Source organism: Lithobates pipiens, unplaced genomic scaffold (genome assembly GCF_037356315.1).
Source record: "Lithobates pipiens isolate NorthernLeopardFrog02 unplaced genomic scaffold, aLitPip1_a1.2 Scaffold_18, whole genome shotgun sequence".
Taxonomy (NCBI): Eukaryota; Metazoa; Chordata; class Amphibia; order Anura; family Ranidae; genus Lithobates; species Lithobates pipiens.
In genome coordinates, this window is record NW_027507758.1 from 597,233,758 (window position 1) to 597,247,131 (window position 13,374).

Consider the following 13,374-nt stretch of genomic DNA (forward strand, 5'->3'; position numbering starts at 1 on the left):
ATCCCCCCCCCCCCTCCCTGCGCACTCACTGGAGTGGAGGGGGTGGGAGTGGCCGGCTCAGGCTCTGAGCAGCTCGCTGAGAGGCTGATCCGGCTGTCGGTGCAGGCATGTGGAAAGATCCCAACCATATGTTCCACAAGCCTGGACCGGCTCTGTGACATCAGCCGACAGTGGGCTTCCCTCAACCTATCCTTTCTTCTCTTTCCCTCTTCTTAGTCTTTGCTGTTGTCTTATGTGGGTCATCTCGCCTATCCCCTACAAACCCAGAACAATAGGGAAGTCCAGTTTCTGGGTGACGAGGGATACGGCTTCCATCTTCTGAAGGTACAGCCCGCTGTCTGCTGAAAACGGGTCACAGGAATGCAGGACAAACTGCACTCCTGTGATCCACAGGAGAAGTACAGCCAAACGAACTTTGGCTGTACATCTCATTTAAAGGTTTGCGGGAAGAAGTTTCTCAAAAAATATTTATAAATATCAAATCTCAAACCAACCTAATAAAGCATATAACAAAACACGGGTCCCTAAAGGCAGGTGACCCAAAAGAAAGGGAGGCTCACTGGGGTACAGTACACCGAAATCTCAAAACAAAACTTAATTTATTGAAAATGTAATAAATGTTATATAATTTACAAAATACACATATAAATCTCTAAGCCCTATAAATCTCTAAGCCCTTGTACACACGGTCAGACATTCCGACGGAAAATGTCCGATCGGACCGTGTTGTCGGATAATCTGACTGTGTGTGGGCTTCATCTGACTTTTTCCGTCGGAATGTCCGACCAACAAAGTTTGAGAGCTGGATATAAAATTTTTCCGACAACATGACCCGATCTGACTTTGTCCAATCGTTTGCAGAGAATTCCGATCGGACAATGTGCCACGCATGCTCAGATCAAATTCCTAGACCAAAGCTATTGGCTACTAGCCTGAACGTAGTCCCGTCCTATCTAAATAACATCATCACGTTACGAACGATCGGATTTTCCGTCAACTTTGTCCGACCGTGTGTATGCAACAGCAGTTTCGGACAAAATTCGTCGGACAAAATCTGACGGATTTTGTTGTCGGAATGTCCGATCGTGTGTACAGGGGCTAAGACACGCTCTAAGGCCTAATCAAAAGCCACCATTTAAATTACTAAAATATATAAACTATTATCGACCGAATAACATTATTCGATCCTAACAGGCCCAGACAAGAAGGAAACATGAACACAAAAAAACAGTGCTTACACCAAACATAAAACAAAAAATAAAGCAAAAAACCTAATAAAGGCCTGGTTTGAGCTCAACCGGCCTCCTCATTTATAATTTTCAGGTCAAAATGTGAGAAAATATAAAAGTTTTGAAACAAAAAAAAATCTTCATCCATTATTCCTTTAAAGAGGAAGTAAACCCCTTCAAACCACTTTGACCTACAGGTAAGCCTAGATTAAGGCTTACCTGTAGGTCCAAGCAATATCTCCTAAACTTATATGGTTTAGGAGATATTTGCCCGAAAATGGGCACCGCTGTCTACGGCGCATGCGCCGTAGACAGCGGCGCGCAGGCACACTAAATGCGGCAAGTCCAAGAATGGATTTGCCTAATTTGCCGACTCCCGTGCGCATGCGCGGGAGTGACGTCATCGCGGCTTCGCCGAATGGCAGCGGCGGAGCTGCGAGACGCGACTCCCGTGCGCATGCGCGGGAGTGACGTCATCGCGGCTTCACCGCTGTCATTGGTCGGAGCTGCGAGACGCCACCAGCAAGATGGATGCGGCGGACTACAGGGATCAGCGGCGACTTCGCTGGCTCCTGTGTCAGGTAAGTGACACATAATGAGCTACTATGCGATGCATAGTAGTCCATTATGCTTTACTTTTGCAGGGAAAAAAAGAGGAAGTAAACCCATCAGGGTTTACATCCTCTTTAAAGATATAATTCATAGCATTTATAATATTTCAAGTATTAACTTTTAAAAAGATAAATCTAGCATAGACCTATTAGTGTTGATGGTTATAGTTAGTATTTGATTATCATTCTTCTTATAATATATTATGCATTTTAGGTACAGTTGGGTATAATGCTATGTTGCACCAACGGTAATCTTCTCATAGTCGCATCATACAACTCATAAATAGACAAAGCTCTGCTTCATAAAACAATGCCAAGTGACTACGGTTTCTGGCAGTAAATATATTTTTTTAATCTATCAAATCTCATAAATTAGTTTCTAGATTCCCCTCCTGCGGCATACCATGCCTGCTTTTTGACCTGCACTTAATTCTGATGAAAAGTCTCCAGTATGAGTGGGATTAAGTCACTCGCTTACCATGTTGGTGGTAGGGTTGCCACCTTTTCTTCAAGCCAAAACCGAACATTTTCACAGCGCACGGCAATTTTTGTAGTCCACGCTATAGGATTGTAAAATACCTTGGGTTACCCAAAAAGAGTAGTAATGAAGTGTGCTACAGTGAACCGTTTGCTATAGCCAAATTGCATTAACAGTGGGGGGACTTAAAGGGGCATGATTAAATAAAACAAAAGCATTTAGTGTACCCATAAAAAATGAATCGATTAATAAAAGAAATGTCAGTGAAAATAGCCTACCATAAAAGTGGACACTGTCAGGCAGTAGAGCAGTGGATGGTGTCAGTAGAGCAGTAAATGGTGTCAGTAGAGCAGTAAATGGTGTCAGTAGAGCAGTGGACGGTGTCAGTAGGGCAGTGGACGGTGTCAGTAGGGCAGTGAACAGTGTCAGTAGAGCAGTAAATGGTGTCAGTAGGGCAGTGGACAGTGTCAGTAGGGCAGGCAGTAGACAGTGTCAGTAGGGCAGTAAATGGTGTCAGTAGAGCAGTGGACAGTGTCAGTAGGGCAGTGGACAGTGTCAGTAGGGCAGTGTACAGTGTCAGTAGGGCAGTGTACAGTGTCAGTAGGGCAGTAAATGGTGTCAGTAGGGCAGTAAATGGTGTCAGTAGAGCAATGGACAGTGTCAGTAGAGCAGTATATGGTGTCAGTAGAGCAGTGGACAGTGTCACTAGAGCAGTAAATGGTGTCAGTAGAGCAGTAAATGGTATCAGTAGGGCAGGGGACAGTGTCAGTAGGGCAGTGGATAGTGTCAGTAGAGCAGTAAATGGTGTCAGTAGGGCAGTGGACGATGTCAGTAAGGCAGTGGATGGTGTCAGTAGGGCAGTGGATGGTGTCAGTAGGGCAGTGGATGGTGTCAGTAGTGCAGAAGACAGTGTCAGTAGAGTAGTGGACAGTGTCAGTAGATCAGTAAATGGTGTCAGTAGTAGAGCAGTAAATGGTGTCAGTAGAGCAGTGGACAGTGTCAGTAGAACAGTAAATGGTGTTAGTAGGGCAGTGGACGGTGTCAGTAGGGCAGTGGTCGGTGTCAGTAGGGCAGTAAACGGTGTCAGTAGGGCAGTGGACAGTGTCAGTAGGGCAGTAAATAGTGTCAGTAGGGCAGTAAATCATGTCAGTAGGGCAGTAAATCATGTCAGTAGGGCAGTGGACAGTGTCAGTAGAGCAGTAAATGGTGTCAGTAGAGCAGTAAATAGTGTCAGTAGGGCAGTGGACGGTGTCAGTAGAGCAGTAAATGGTATCAGTAGAGCAGTGGACAGTGTCAGTAGAGCAGTAAATGGTGTCAGTAGAGCAGTGGACAGTGTCAGTAGAGCAGTAAATGGTGTCAGTAGAGCAGTAAATGGTGTCAGTAGAGCAGTAAATGGTGTCAGTAGAGCAGTGGACAGTGTCAGTAGAGCAGTAAATGGTGTCAGTAGAGCAGTAGACAGTGTCAGTAGAGCAGTAAATAGTGTCAGTAGGGCAGTAGACAGTGTCAGTAGAGCAGTAAATAGTGTCAGTAGGGCAGTAAATAGTGTCAGTAGATCAGTAAATGGTGTCAGTAGGGCAGTAAATGATGTCAGTAGAGCAGTGGACAGCCTCCAAAGTCAAATAAAGTGACATATCTCCAAAACGCTACAGTAAAATGGTCTCAAATAAGTTGTGCATAGTGTATGGGACGTCCTGTAACTGACCATTCTTTTTCGAAATAATTTAAATGAGGTCTTTAAGGGCCTCTGGAGTGGAAAATGTCCTATATCACATGGGGTGTGTATAATGTATGGGACACTGAATACAATATAACCAAAAACATATGCAGTAAATGTATTAAGGCTCGGTTCACACAGGGGCGACACGACTTCAGGACGACTTTGTGAGGCAACTTGGAGACGACTTGAACACGACTTTTAGACACGACCTGGGGCGACTTACAAGTCGCCCCAGGCCAAGCGACTTTTGCCGTGCCCAATCAGAGAATGAGCTCTGAAGGGGGAACTCCACGCCAAATTTCTGAAAAAAAATTGGCGTGGGTTCCCCCTCCGAGAGCATACCAGGCCCTTAGGTCTGGTATGGATTCCAAGGGGAACCACCTAAGCCGAAAAAACGGCGTGGGGGTCCCCCCCAGATCCTTATCCGAGCACACTACCCGGCCGGCCAGGAAAGGGGGTGGGGACGAGCAGGCGCCCCCCCCTCCTGAGCCGTACCAGGCCGCGTGCCCTCAACATGGGGGGTGCCTTGGGGGAGGGGGGCGTGCGCCCCCCCACCCCAAAGCACCTTGTCCCCATGTTGATGAGGACAAGGGCCTCTTCCCGACAACCCTGGCCGTTGGTTGTCGGGGTCTGCGGGCGGGGGGCTTATCGGAATCCGGGAGCCCCCTTTAATAAGGGGGCCCCCGGATACCGGCCCCGCACCCTATGTGAATGAGTATGGGGTACAATGTACCCCTACCCATTCACCTGTAAAATAAAGTACAAAAAAAAAACACAACACACAAGATAAAATAATTTATTGCACAGCTCCGGGGGTCTTCCGTCTTCGGGGATCTTCTCGCCGGACTCCTCCGCTATCTTCTTGTAGCTCTTTTACTAGCGGAGGAGCCCGGCATTCTTCTTCGTTGCCGCCTCTTCTTCGGGGGTCTTGTCCCCCTCTTCGGTTCTTCTGCCGGGCCACCGCGCCTTCTTATAGCTCTTTTACAGGCGGTGGCCCGGTCTTCTGTTGCCGCCGCCGCCTTCCATTCTTCTTCTCCTGGAGATGTTGACTCAACGCTCTCTCCGGCCGCAATGCCAGGGACGCGCTGCGCGGCGACTTATATAGGGACGAGGGGCGGGGTCATCGGTTGATGTCACATGGTTGGATGTCACATGGGTTGATGTCACATGGTGACCCCGCCCCCTTACGATGTCACAGTCCCGGAGGATGCTGGGACTGTCGCCATGTGACATCAAACCATGTGACCAACCCATGTGACACTGCCCCTTGTCCCTATATAAGTGGCAGCGCGTCCCTGGCATTGCGGCCGGAGAGAACGTCGAGTCAACATCTCCAGGAGAAGAAGAAGAAGAACGGAAGGCGGCGGCGACAGAAGACCGGGCCCCCGCCTGTAAAAGAGCTATAGGAAGGCGCGGTGGCCCGGCAGAAGAACCGAAGAGGGGGACAAGACCCCCGAAGTCGGAAGAAGAGGCCGCGGCGACGAAGAAGAATGCCGGGCTCCTCCGCTAGTAAAAGAGCTACAAGAAGATAGCGGAGGAGTCCGGCGAGAAGACCCCCGAAGACGGAAGACCCCCGGAGCTGTGCAATAAATTATTTTATCTTGTGTGTTGTGTTTTTTTTTGTACTTTATTTTACAGGTGAATGGGTAGGGGTACATTGTACCCCATACTCATTCACATAGGGTGCGGGGCCGGTATCCGGGGGCCCCCTTATTAAAGGGGGCTCCCGGATTCCGATAAGCCCCCCGCCCGCAGACCCCGACAACCAACGGCCAGGGTTGTTGGGAAGAGGCCCTTGTCCTCATCAACATGGGGACAAGGTGCTTTGGGGTGGGGGGGCCGCACGCCCCCCCTCCCCCAAGGCACCCCCCCATGTTGAGGGCACGCGGCCTGGTACGGCTCAGGAGGGGGGGGCGCCCGCTCGTCCCCACCCCCTTTCCTGGCCGGCCGGGTAGCGTGCTCGGATAAGGGTCTGGTGTGGATCTGGGGGGGACCCCCACGCCGTTTTTTCGGCGTAGGGGGTTCCCCTTGGAATCCATACCAGACCTAAGGGCCTGGTATGCTCTCGGAGGGGGAACCCACGCCAAAAAAAAATTTCAGAAATTTGGCGTGGAGTTCCCCCTTCAGAGCTAATAATTCTGTCAAAGTCTCCTCCGTATAGACAGAGATCCGACTTGGAGGCGACCTCCATTGAAATCAATGGGTACAAGTCGCCTACAAGTCGGATTGAAGTAGTACAGGAACTTCTTTTGAAGTCGGAGGCGACTTCAGTAGCGTGCATTAAGACGGCTCTCATTCACTTACATTGATTTTTAAATGTTGTCCAACCTGAGGCGACTAGGGGCGACCTGAAGTCGGATCGCAGTCGCCCCTGTGTGAACCGAGCCTTAGAAAGAGACACTTTATTTTGTCTGCTTGTGCTGTAAACATTTACATAAAACAATGTATTGAGATGTGACCTATAAAGAAGAAACATTAGTCAAAGACAATGTGAGTTTTAACCTCTACAGACCCGTGCTATAGCCGAAAGACGGCTACAGTGAGGACCTGAACTGCCGGGAGAGCGTCCCAGGACGTCCTCACGTGCTCGAGCGGCCTGGGCGCCCCCTGCAGGGCGCACTCTGATCAGCGAGTCAATGCTCTTCTGTGCCACCTGTCATTGCACAACAGTGCTGCCTACCAGTGACTACGAGCACCATCCATCAGAATCAAAATTTTCCTTTTTTTTTGTTTGTTGTTTTAGCAAAAAAAAAAAAAAAACCCCAGCTGTGATTAAATACCACAAAAAGAAAGCTCTATTTGTGTGAAAAAAAATGCTAAAATTTAATTTGAGTACAGTGTTGTATGACCGCACAATTGTCATTCAAAGTGCGTCACCACTGAAAGCTGAAAATTGGTCTGGGCAGGAGGGAAGTTTAACCCTTTCATGACTGAGCCTATTTTTGGCATTTGGTGTTTACAAGTTAAAATCCATATTTTTTGATAGAAAATTACTTAGAACCCCCAAACATTATTTATATATATATATATATATATTTTAGCAGAGACTCTAGAGAATAAAATGGCGATTGTTGCAATATTTTATGTCACGCGGTATTTGCGCAGCAGCGTTTTAAACGCAACTTTTTGGGAAAAGTGACACTTTCATGAATTTAAAAAAAATAAACAATAAAATTAGCCCAAGTTTTTTGCATAATGTGAAAGATGATGTTATGCCGAGTAAATAGATACCAAACATGTCACACTTTATAATTGCGCGCACTCATGGAATAACAACAAACTACGGAACCTAAAAATCTCAATAGGTGACGCTTTAAAAAAAAAATTCCGGTTACCAGGTTAGAGTTACAGAGGAGGTCTAGTACTAGAATTATTGCTCTCGCTCTGACAATCGCGGCGATACCTCATATGTGTGATTTGAACACCGCTTACATATGCGGGCGCGACTTCCGTATGCGTTTTATCACTTTTATTGCTGTCACAAGGAATGTAAACATCCCTTGTGACAGTAATAGGTGGTGACAGGTACTTTTTATGGAGGGTCTAAAAGATCCCCGATCCCTCCTTTACACTTCAAAGTATTCAGATCGCCGAAAAAACTGCGATTCTGAATAGTGTATATTTTTTAAAATCCCGCGCCATTGGCAGCCGAGTAAACGGGAAGTGACGTCATGACGTCGCTTTCGTGTTTACAATTAGGAGACTGGAATGACGCCGCTTACGGCGTCATTCCAGTCCCTCCCTAGCCGCTGGAAGTGGCAGATGTGAGATCGGTACTCCTGATTGAACGGGAGCACCGGTAAGAGCGCTGAGAGGCGGCGGGAGGTCCCCTCCCGCATAACAGCCGAGCGGCTTTTAGCCGCATCGGTTGTTACGGCTGGAAAGCCAATCGCCCGCTCAGAAAAACGGTACCGGGATGATGCCTGCAGTTGCGGGCATCATCCCGGTATAACCCCCGGAAGCCGAGTGCGCACATCTGCGTATGCTCGGTGGCAAGGGGTTAAGTGCCCAGTAAGGAAGTGGTTAAAAAAGGATAAAGATAGAAAAGAGAAAGAGGATAAAAAAAATAAACGCTTGTGCTGTAAACGTTTTCATAAAACAATGAAAGAGATAAATAAAGATTAAGGCCGGGTTCACACCGCTGCGATGCGGGAATGCCGCGAATCCGCTGCGTTTTCCCGCATCGCATTACTCCTGCCGGCAGTTCACACTGCCCTATGCGGACGGCTGGGAGTGTCAATGATATGTTAATGACACCCCCAGATCCGTCCGCATATCGCAGTGCGATCTGCCGACTCGCACAGGAATCGGATCGCATGGTGTGAACCCCCATGCGATCCGATTCTGTTGCGGACCAAAAAAAGGGTCCCGTGCGAGTTTGCTGCGGGAGCGATGCGAATTCAGCCATACTATCTGTATGGCTGTACTCGCATTGCTACGGAGATCAGATGTGATTTGCGGTGCGAATCACATCCGGATCTCCCCCCGCAGCAGTGTGAACCCAGCCTGAAAGAGAGAGAGTGAGAGAGAAAGAGAAAAAAAGAAAGAAACAGAGAAGAAAAAAATAAAGAATGAAAGCAAGAGAGCGGGAGAGAAATAATAAGAATAATTAAGAATTCAAGAGAAAGAGAGAAATGAAGACAGACAGACAGACAGACGGGGCAACTCAAGCACTCTGAAAGTGAGTTCTCTCTCTGCTGTTACTGAAATTACCGCGGGGCGTACCTAGAGCATTTGGCACCCGGGGCGGATCCTATATCTGACACCCCCCACCTTGAAATGTAAAAACATCACATTGTGCCCCCATGCATCCTTCAATATCTTTTTGTCACTACTATGTATGCCCTCTCCACAACTGCACCTCTGGATCCCTTTACATTATACGGCACCCTGCACCTCTGGACCCCTTCACATTACACAGCAGCCTACACCTCTGGACCCCTTTACATTACACAGCCCTTGTACCTCTGGACCCCTTTGCATTACACTGCACCCATTTACATTATACGGCACCCTGCACCTCTGAACCCCTTTACATTACACTCCACCTCTGGACCCCTTTACGTTACACAGCTCACTGCTGCACCTCTGGACCCCCTTACAGACATCCCCCTAACAGTTCTGGACTCCCTGCATTTTACACAGACCCCCCCCCCCACAGTGCAGAACCCCCATAGTGCAGACTCCTACAGTGTGAACCCCCCACTACAGTGAAGACCCCTACATTGTAGACCCCCCATAGTGCAGACCCCTACAGTGTAGACGCCCCATAGTGCAGACCCCTACAGTGTAGACCCCCCCCCTCCATAGTGCAGATCCCTACAGTGTAGACCCCCCCCCTCCATAGTGCAGACCCCTCACTACAGTGCAGACCCCCCTCAGTACACAACCTCCTTACAGTGCACAGACCCCCCTAACACAATACAGCCCCCGTTCAGAACACACACGGAGAGCCCAAGGTAATGGCTTCGCATCCGAGCCAGTCTGCACACCCGGGACCGGCACAACGATCCTGCATGCAGGGGGAGGGGGGGAGGCGGCTTCACTGCGCTCGGCTGTGACAGCCGCTGTAGAGAGTGATCTGAGCCGTGAAGGGGTTGTGCCGACTGGCCTCGCAGCCCCACCCCCTACACTCGGGGCGTGGTGTGTGTGTGTTTTTTTTTGTCACTACCGTACTCATCGTAATAGGCGCGCACACCTTTTTTTGGCAGCTGGCTAGACCTTGCATTTGCAAACCACGGCTGGCTTGACCGCAGTACATCCCGGGGACCAGCCAATCACCTCAGCCGTCCCTCCATCTCCCGTGCCTTATTTTCAAATTGATTGTCGACCTGTCGGAATGTGTAACGGAAGTGACGTCTCGTCGTCGCCATCTTGCTACACTCCGCACGCCCCCACAGTAAGGATACAAAAAGGGGGAAGCGGACATCTTGTTACACCCACCGGTGTTTTGCATTTTTACACATATTTTTTAACAGTACAGTGAGTTTATATAGTGAAATGCAGGACTTAGAACTCCGTCTGCCTGGTTGGCTGTTGAGTTTTAAAAGCAGCGGCAAACCTGCTCGTCTCACAGGTTTTCTAATCTGACAGAAATTCGCTGCTTTTTTAAATTCAACATCTAACTAGTCAGGCGCAGTTCTAAGTCCCGTGTTTCACTATATAAACTCACTTTATTGCTAAGAATGAGCGTAAAAAGCAAAATTCCGGTGGGTGTAACAAGATGTCCGCTTCCACCTTCTTACTGAGGATGAGTGCGGGTGTAGCAAGATGGCGGTCGCCTAAACCTGCTGCTGAGAAAAACGTGCGTTGTGCTCACGTGATCACTGCGTGCTCGCACCATTCAGCTTGTTTTTTTTTTTTCTTTCTTGGTCACATGACTGCTTACTTGTGACGTCACAGTATGTCAGGCGTTATATAAGGCAGCTGGCCAGAGTCCTGAGCAGAACGGCTGTGCTTTTACAGAGATCAGACGTGTTTAGTGTGTGGCTGTTGTGTATACACTTGTAGGAGCATTAGAACTACTTGTTACTTGCTTTTAAAATGATATTTCAGATTACTTTTTCCTAACAGGATAATAATTTTATTGCTATCACATAATAAAACTAAAAATGCAACCAGTTAGAGTGTTGCAAATGCAAACCGACCCAAGGATTTCCGACATCATGAAGTTGGACCAACTACAAGCGCAACTCCGAAAAATGGAAGGGGCGAGGAAGCGTGCTGATCAACTGAATTTAACCCTCATAAAACAGGGTAAGATAATGGATGCGTTACAAAAAGAAAACCACGCGCTCACTCAAACACTCGATGCCCTAAAACCAAAAATCAGGGTGGAGAAAACCGATCCCGTCCAAGACATCAAAAATCGAAAAGAAGCCATCGAGTATTACGACTCCGCCATCCAGCGACAATCAAACTGCATTGCCAGACTGGACCATCAAATCAAGGAAATGGAGGGGAAGCGCGCCAACCAGAAGAAGGCAAACGCCCTCCAAGCATTAAAACGGGAGACTGATGTAGAAAAAAAGGTCAGGCACATGCAGGACGAGCTTCAGTGCATTGAAACCGAAATTGCAAGGACGACCGCCCAAATGAAGAAGAACAGGGATATCGTCCAAGAGCTGTGCCTCAAAAAAGGCCCAGGTTACAGGCTACACCGCACCATGTTCCAGGAGCGCCGGGAACTAAGGGAAGCCATTAGAAAGATAAAAAGAGAAACAAAAACGTTGCAGAAAGAAGAGAAGGAGCTGATTTCCAGAGGTGTGGCTCTGAAACGGAAGGCAGATAGAGAACTTTCTGAGATGGATAGGACCATCAGGAGGCTTGAGGAGATCGGTAGGAAAATCAGGAAGTATGAGAAGGAAACTCAGGTCCAAAAAGTCACACAGAAAATATTAGTGGGTCCTGCGGTGTTAAAGGGTAAGACTGGGAACCCAGAGACAAAGGCAAGGAGAAGCACCATGGCTGAGGAAAAGAAGAGAAAAGACAATGCAGAAACCCTCAAACATTATGAAGCCGCCTATAAAACACTGATGGCAATAACTGGGCAGGTGCGGGTGAACGACATCATAGATTACTTTAAGAAAATGGAGAAGAAGAACAATGACAGTTTTGACTTTGCCATTCATCAGGTCGATGAAATGGTAAAACTTAAAGAGGATATCCAGGTTCTTCAGGATGACATTCTTCACCTGAAAATCCAGGCGACGTCACGGGAGGCCCAAATGTATGAAGACCAATATAACCAAAGCTGCGCTACTGTAGATAAGTGGATAGCGGTAGTAGATGGGGTGTTTGGAAACATCGATTGTGAGCTTTCGCCCTTTGTAGGGAAGCTAAAAGCAAAAGATTTAACGTACCGGGATACTTTAGAGTACTTTGAAACCACTGAGAGGGAGGTTAGTAAACTCCTCCAGGTACATCATTATCTGGCAATCAAAGACAAGAATAACAATGAAATCGGCCTGCGTCCAAAGGTGGGAGGCTCTTATCCTGGTGCTAGGATGTCTCCTCCCAAATAATTCCACCAGATATGACAGATGGATATGCCATCCACTGATGACCACCAGTGGTGGCCCGTCCATAGGGGGCACTCGGGTACCGCCCCCCCCAAGCTGTTAAAAAAAGAAGAGTGACCGGGCGCCAGACATGCGGCAGTCTATGCGAAGCTTCCTAGCCTGCAATCAGTTGGCGCAGCGGGGACCGGAGAGGACAGCGGGTGGTGTTTGTTTCCTCACTGACATGGAGAAGACACTCGTTACTTCCAGTTTCCAGTCCACAGTGGGGGGGGAGTCAATCGGTGGATTCAGAGGAACGGAGCAGCGCCTTTGAAGTTAAGGGCTGGACGGCAGTGGCGGGCTGGGCAGGGATGCATTTGCCCCCTGAGCCGATCTGATGGCTAGTAAAGAGGGGAATTGTGCAAACTAAGGGAAGGGGATTGTGTAAACTGAGGGGAGATTGGGCAGACTGGGGGGAATTGTGCAGACTAGGGTGAAGAGCAGTCTGCAAACTTGGGGGGGGGGGGGGAATTGGCAGATGGGTAAAGGGGGTTGTGCAAACTGGGGGGGGAGGGGGTAATTGTGAAGACTGGGGGGGAGGGGGGAGGGGGAATTGTGCAGTCTGGGGGAAGATTGGGCAGACTGTGGGGAATTTTGCACACCTGGGGGGGTGTAATTGTGAATGCCACTGATGACCCTGTGTCTGGGTCTTATGGTCAGCCAGTAGGGTGTGTGCCCAGGTGCACACAACCCATATAACGAGGGGCTGGTTCTCTGTGTGCGTCCAGGGAGCCAGAAGCTGTGTGTATTGAAGGGCTTCAAAGGTGTGTGCGTCCAAGGAGCCAGAAGCTGTGTGTATTGAAGGGCTTCAAAGCTGTGTGCGTCCAAGGAGCCAGAAGCTGTGTGTATTGAGGGGCTTCAAAGGTGTGTGCGTCCAAGGAGCCAGAAGTTGTGTGTATTGAGGGGCTTCAAAGCTGTGTGTGTCCAAGGAGCCAGAAGCTGTGTGTATTGAAGGGCTTGAAGCTTTAAGGAGACCAAAGTTGTGTGCACCCAAGACTGTGGGCCTGGAAGATCTGGTGGTTTGAGGTACGAGTACCTAAAACAGCAGTGCTGTTGAAGAGTAGCCAGGTGGGCTTACATTTTCAGTTTTGTTTGAATGACGTGTAAACCCCTGTGTGGGATTCCTTTGTGGATTTATGGACTGTTTTGTTTTGTTTGTTCATTTAATAAACGTGGGCTACCAGGCCCTTAACTATAAATGCCTGTCTGATATGGACTCACTACATAAAAACATTATCACTGAGCTGAACAATCCCCAATGTCACACCACCCAATAGAA

General features: G+C 48.5%; 1 protein-coding gene across 1 annotated transcript; it reads left to right on the forward strand.

Annotated features, from left to right (window-relative positions):
* The first annotated feature begins 10,700 nt into the window (after positions 1–10,700).
* Positions 10,701–12,059, forward strand: LOC143986817 (coiled-coil domain-containing protein 63-like). Its single transcript, XM_077485226.1, has one exon. The coding sequence runs from the start codon at positions 10,701–10,703 to the stop codon at positions 12,057–12,059; it is 1,359 nt and encodes a 452-aa protein (XP_077341352.1).
* Positions 12,060–13,374: the final 1,315 nt, after the last annotated feature.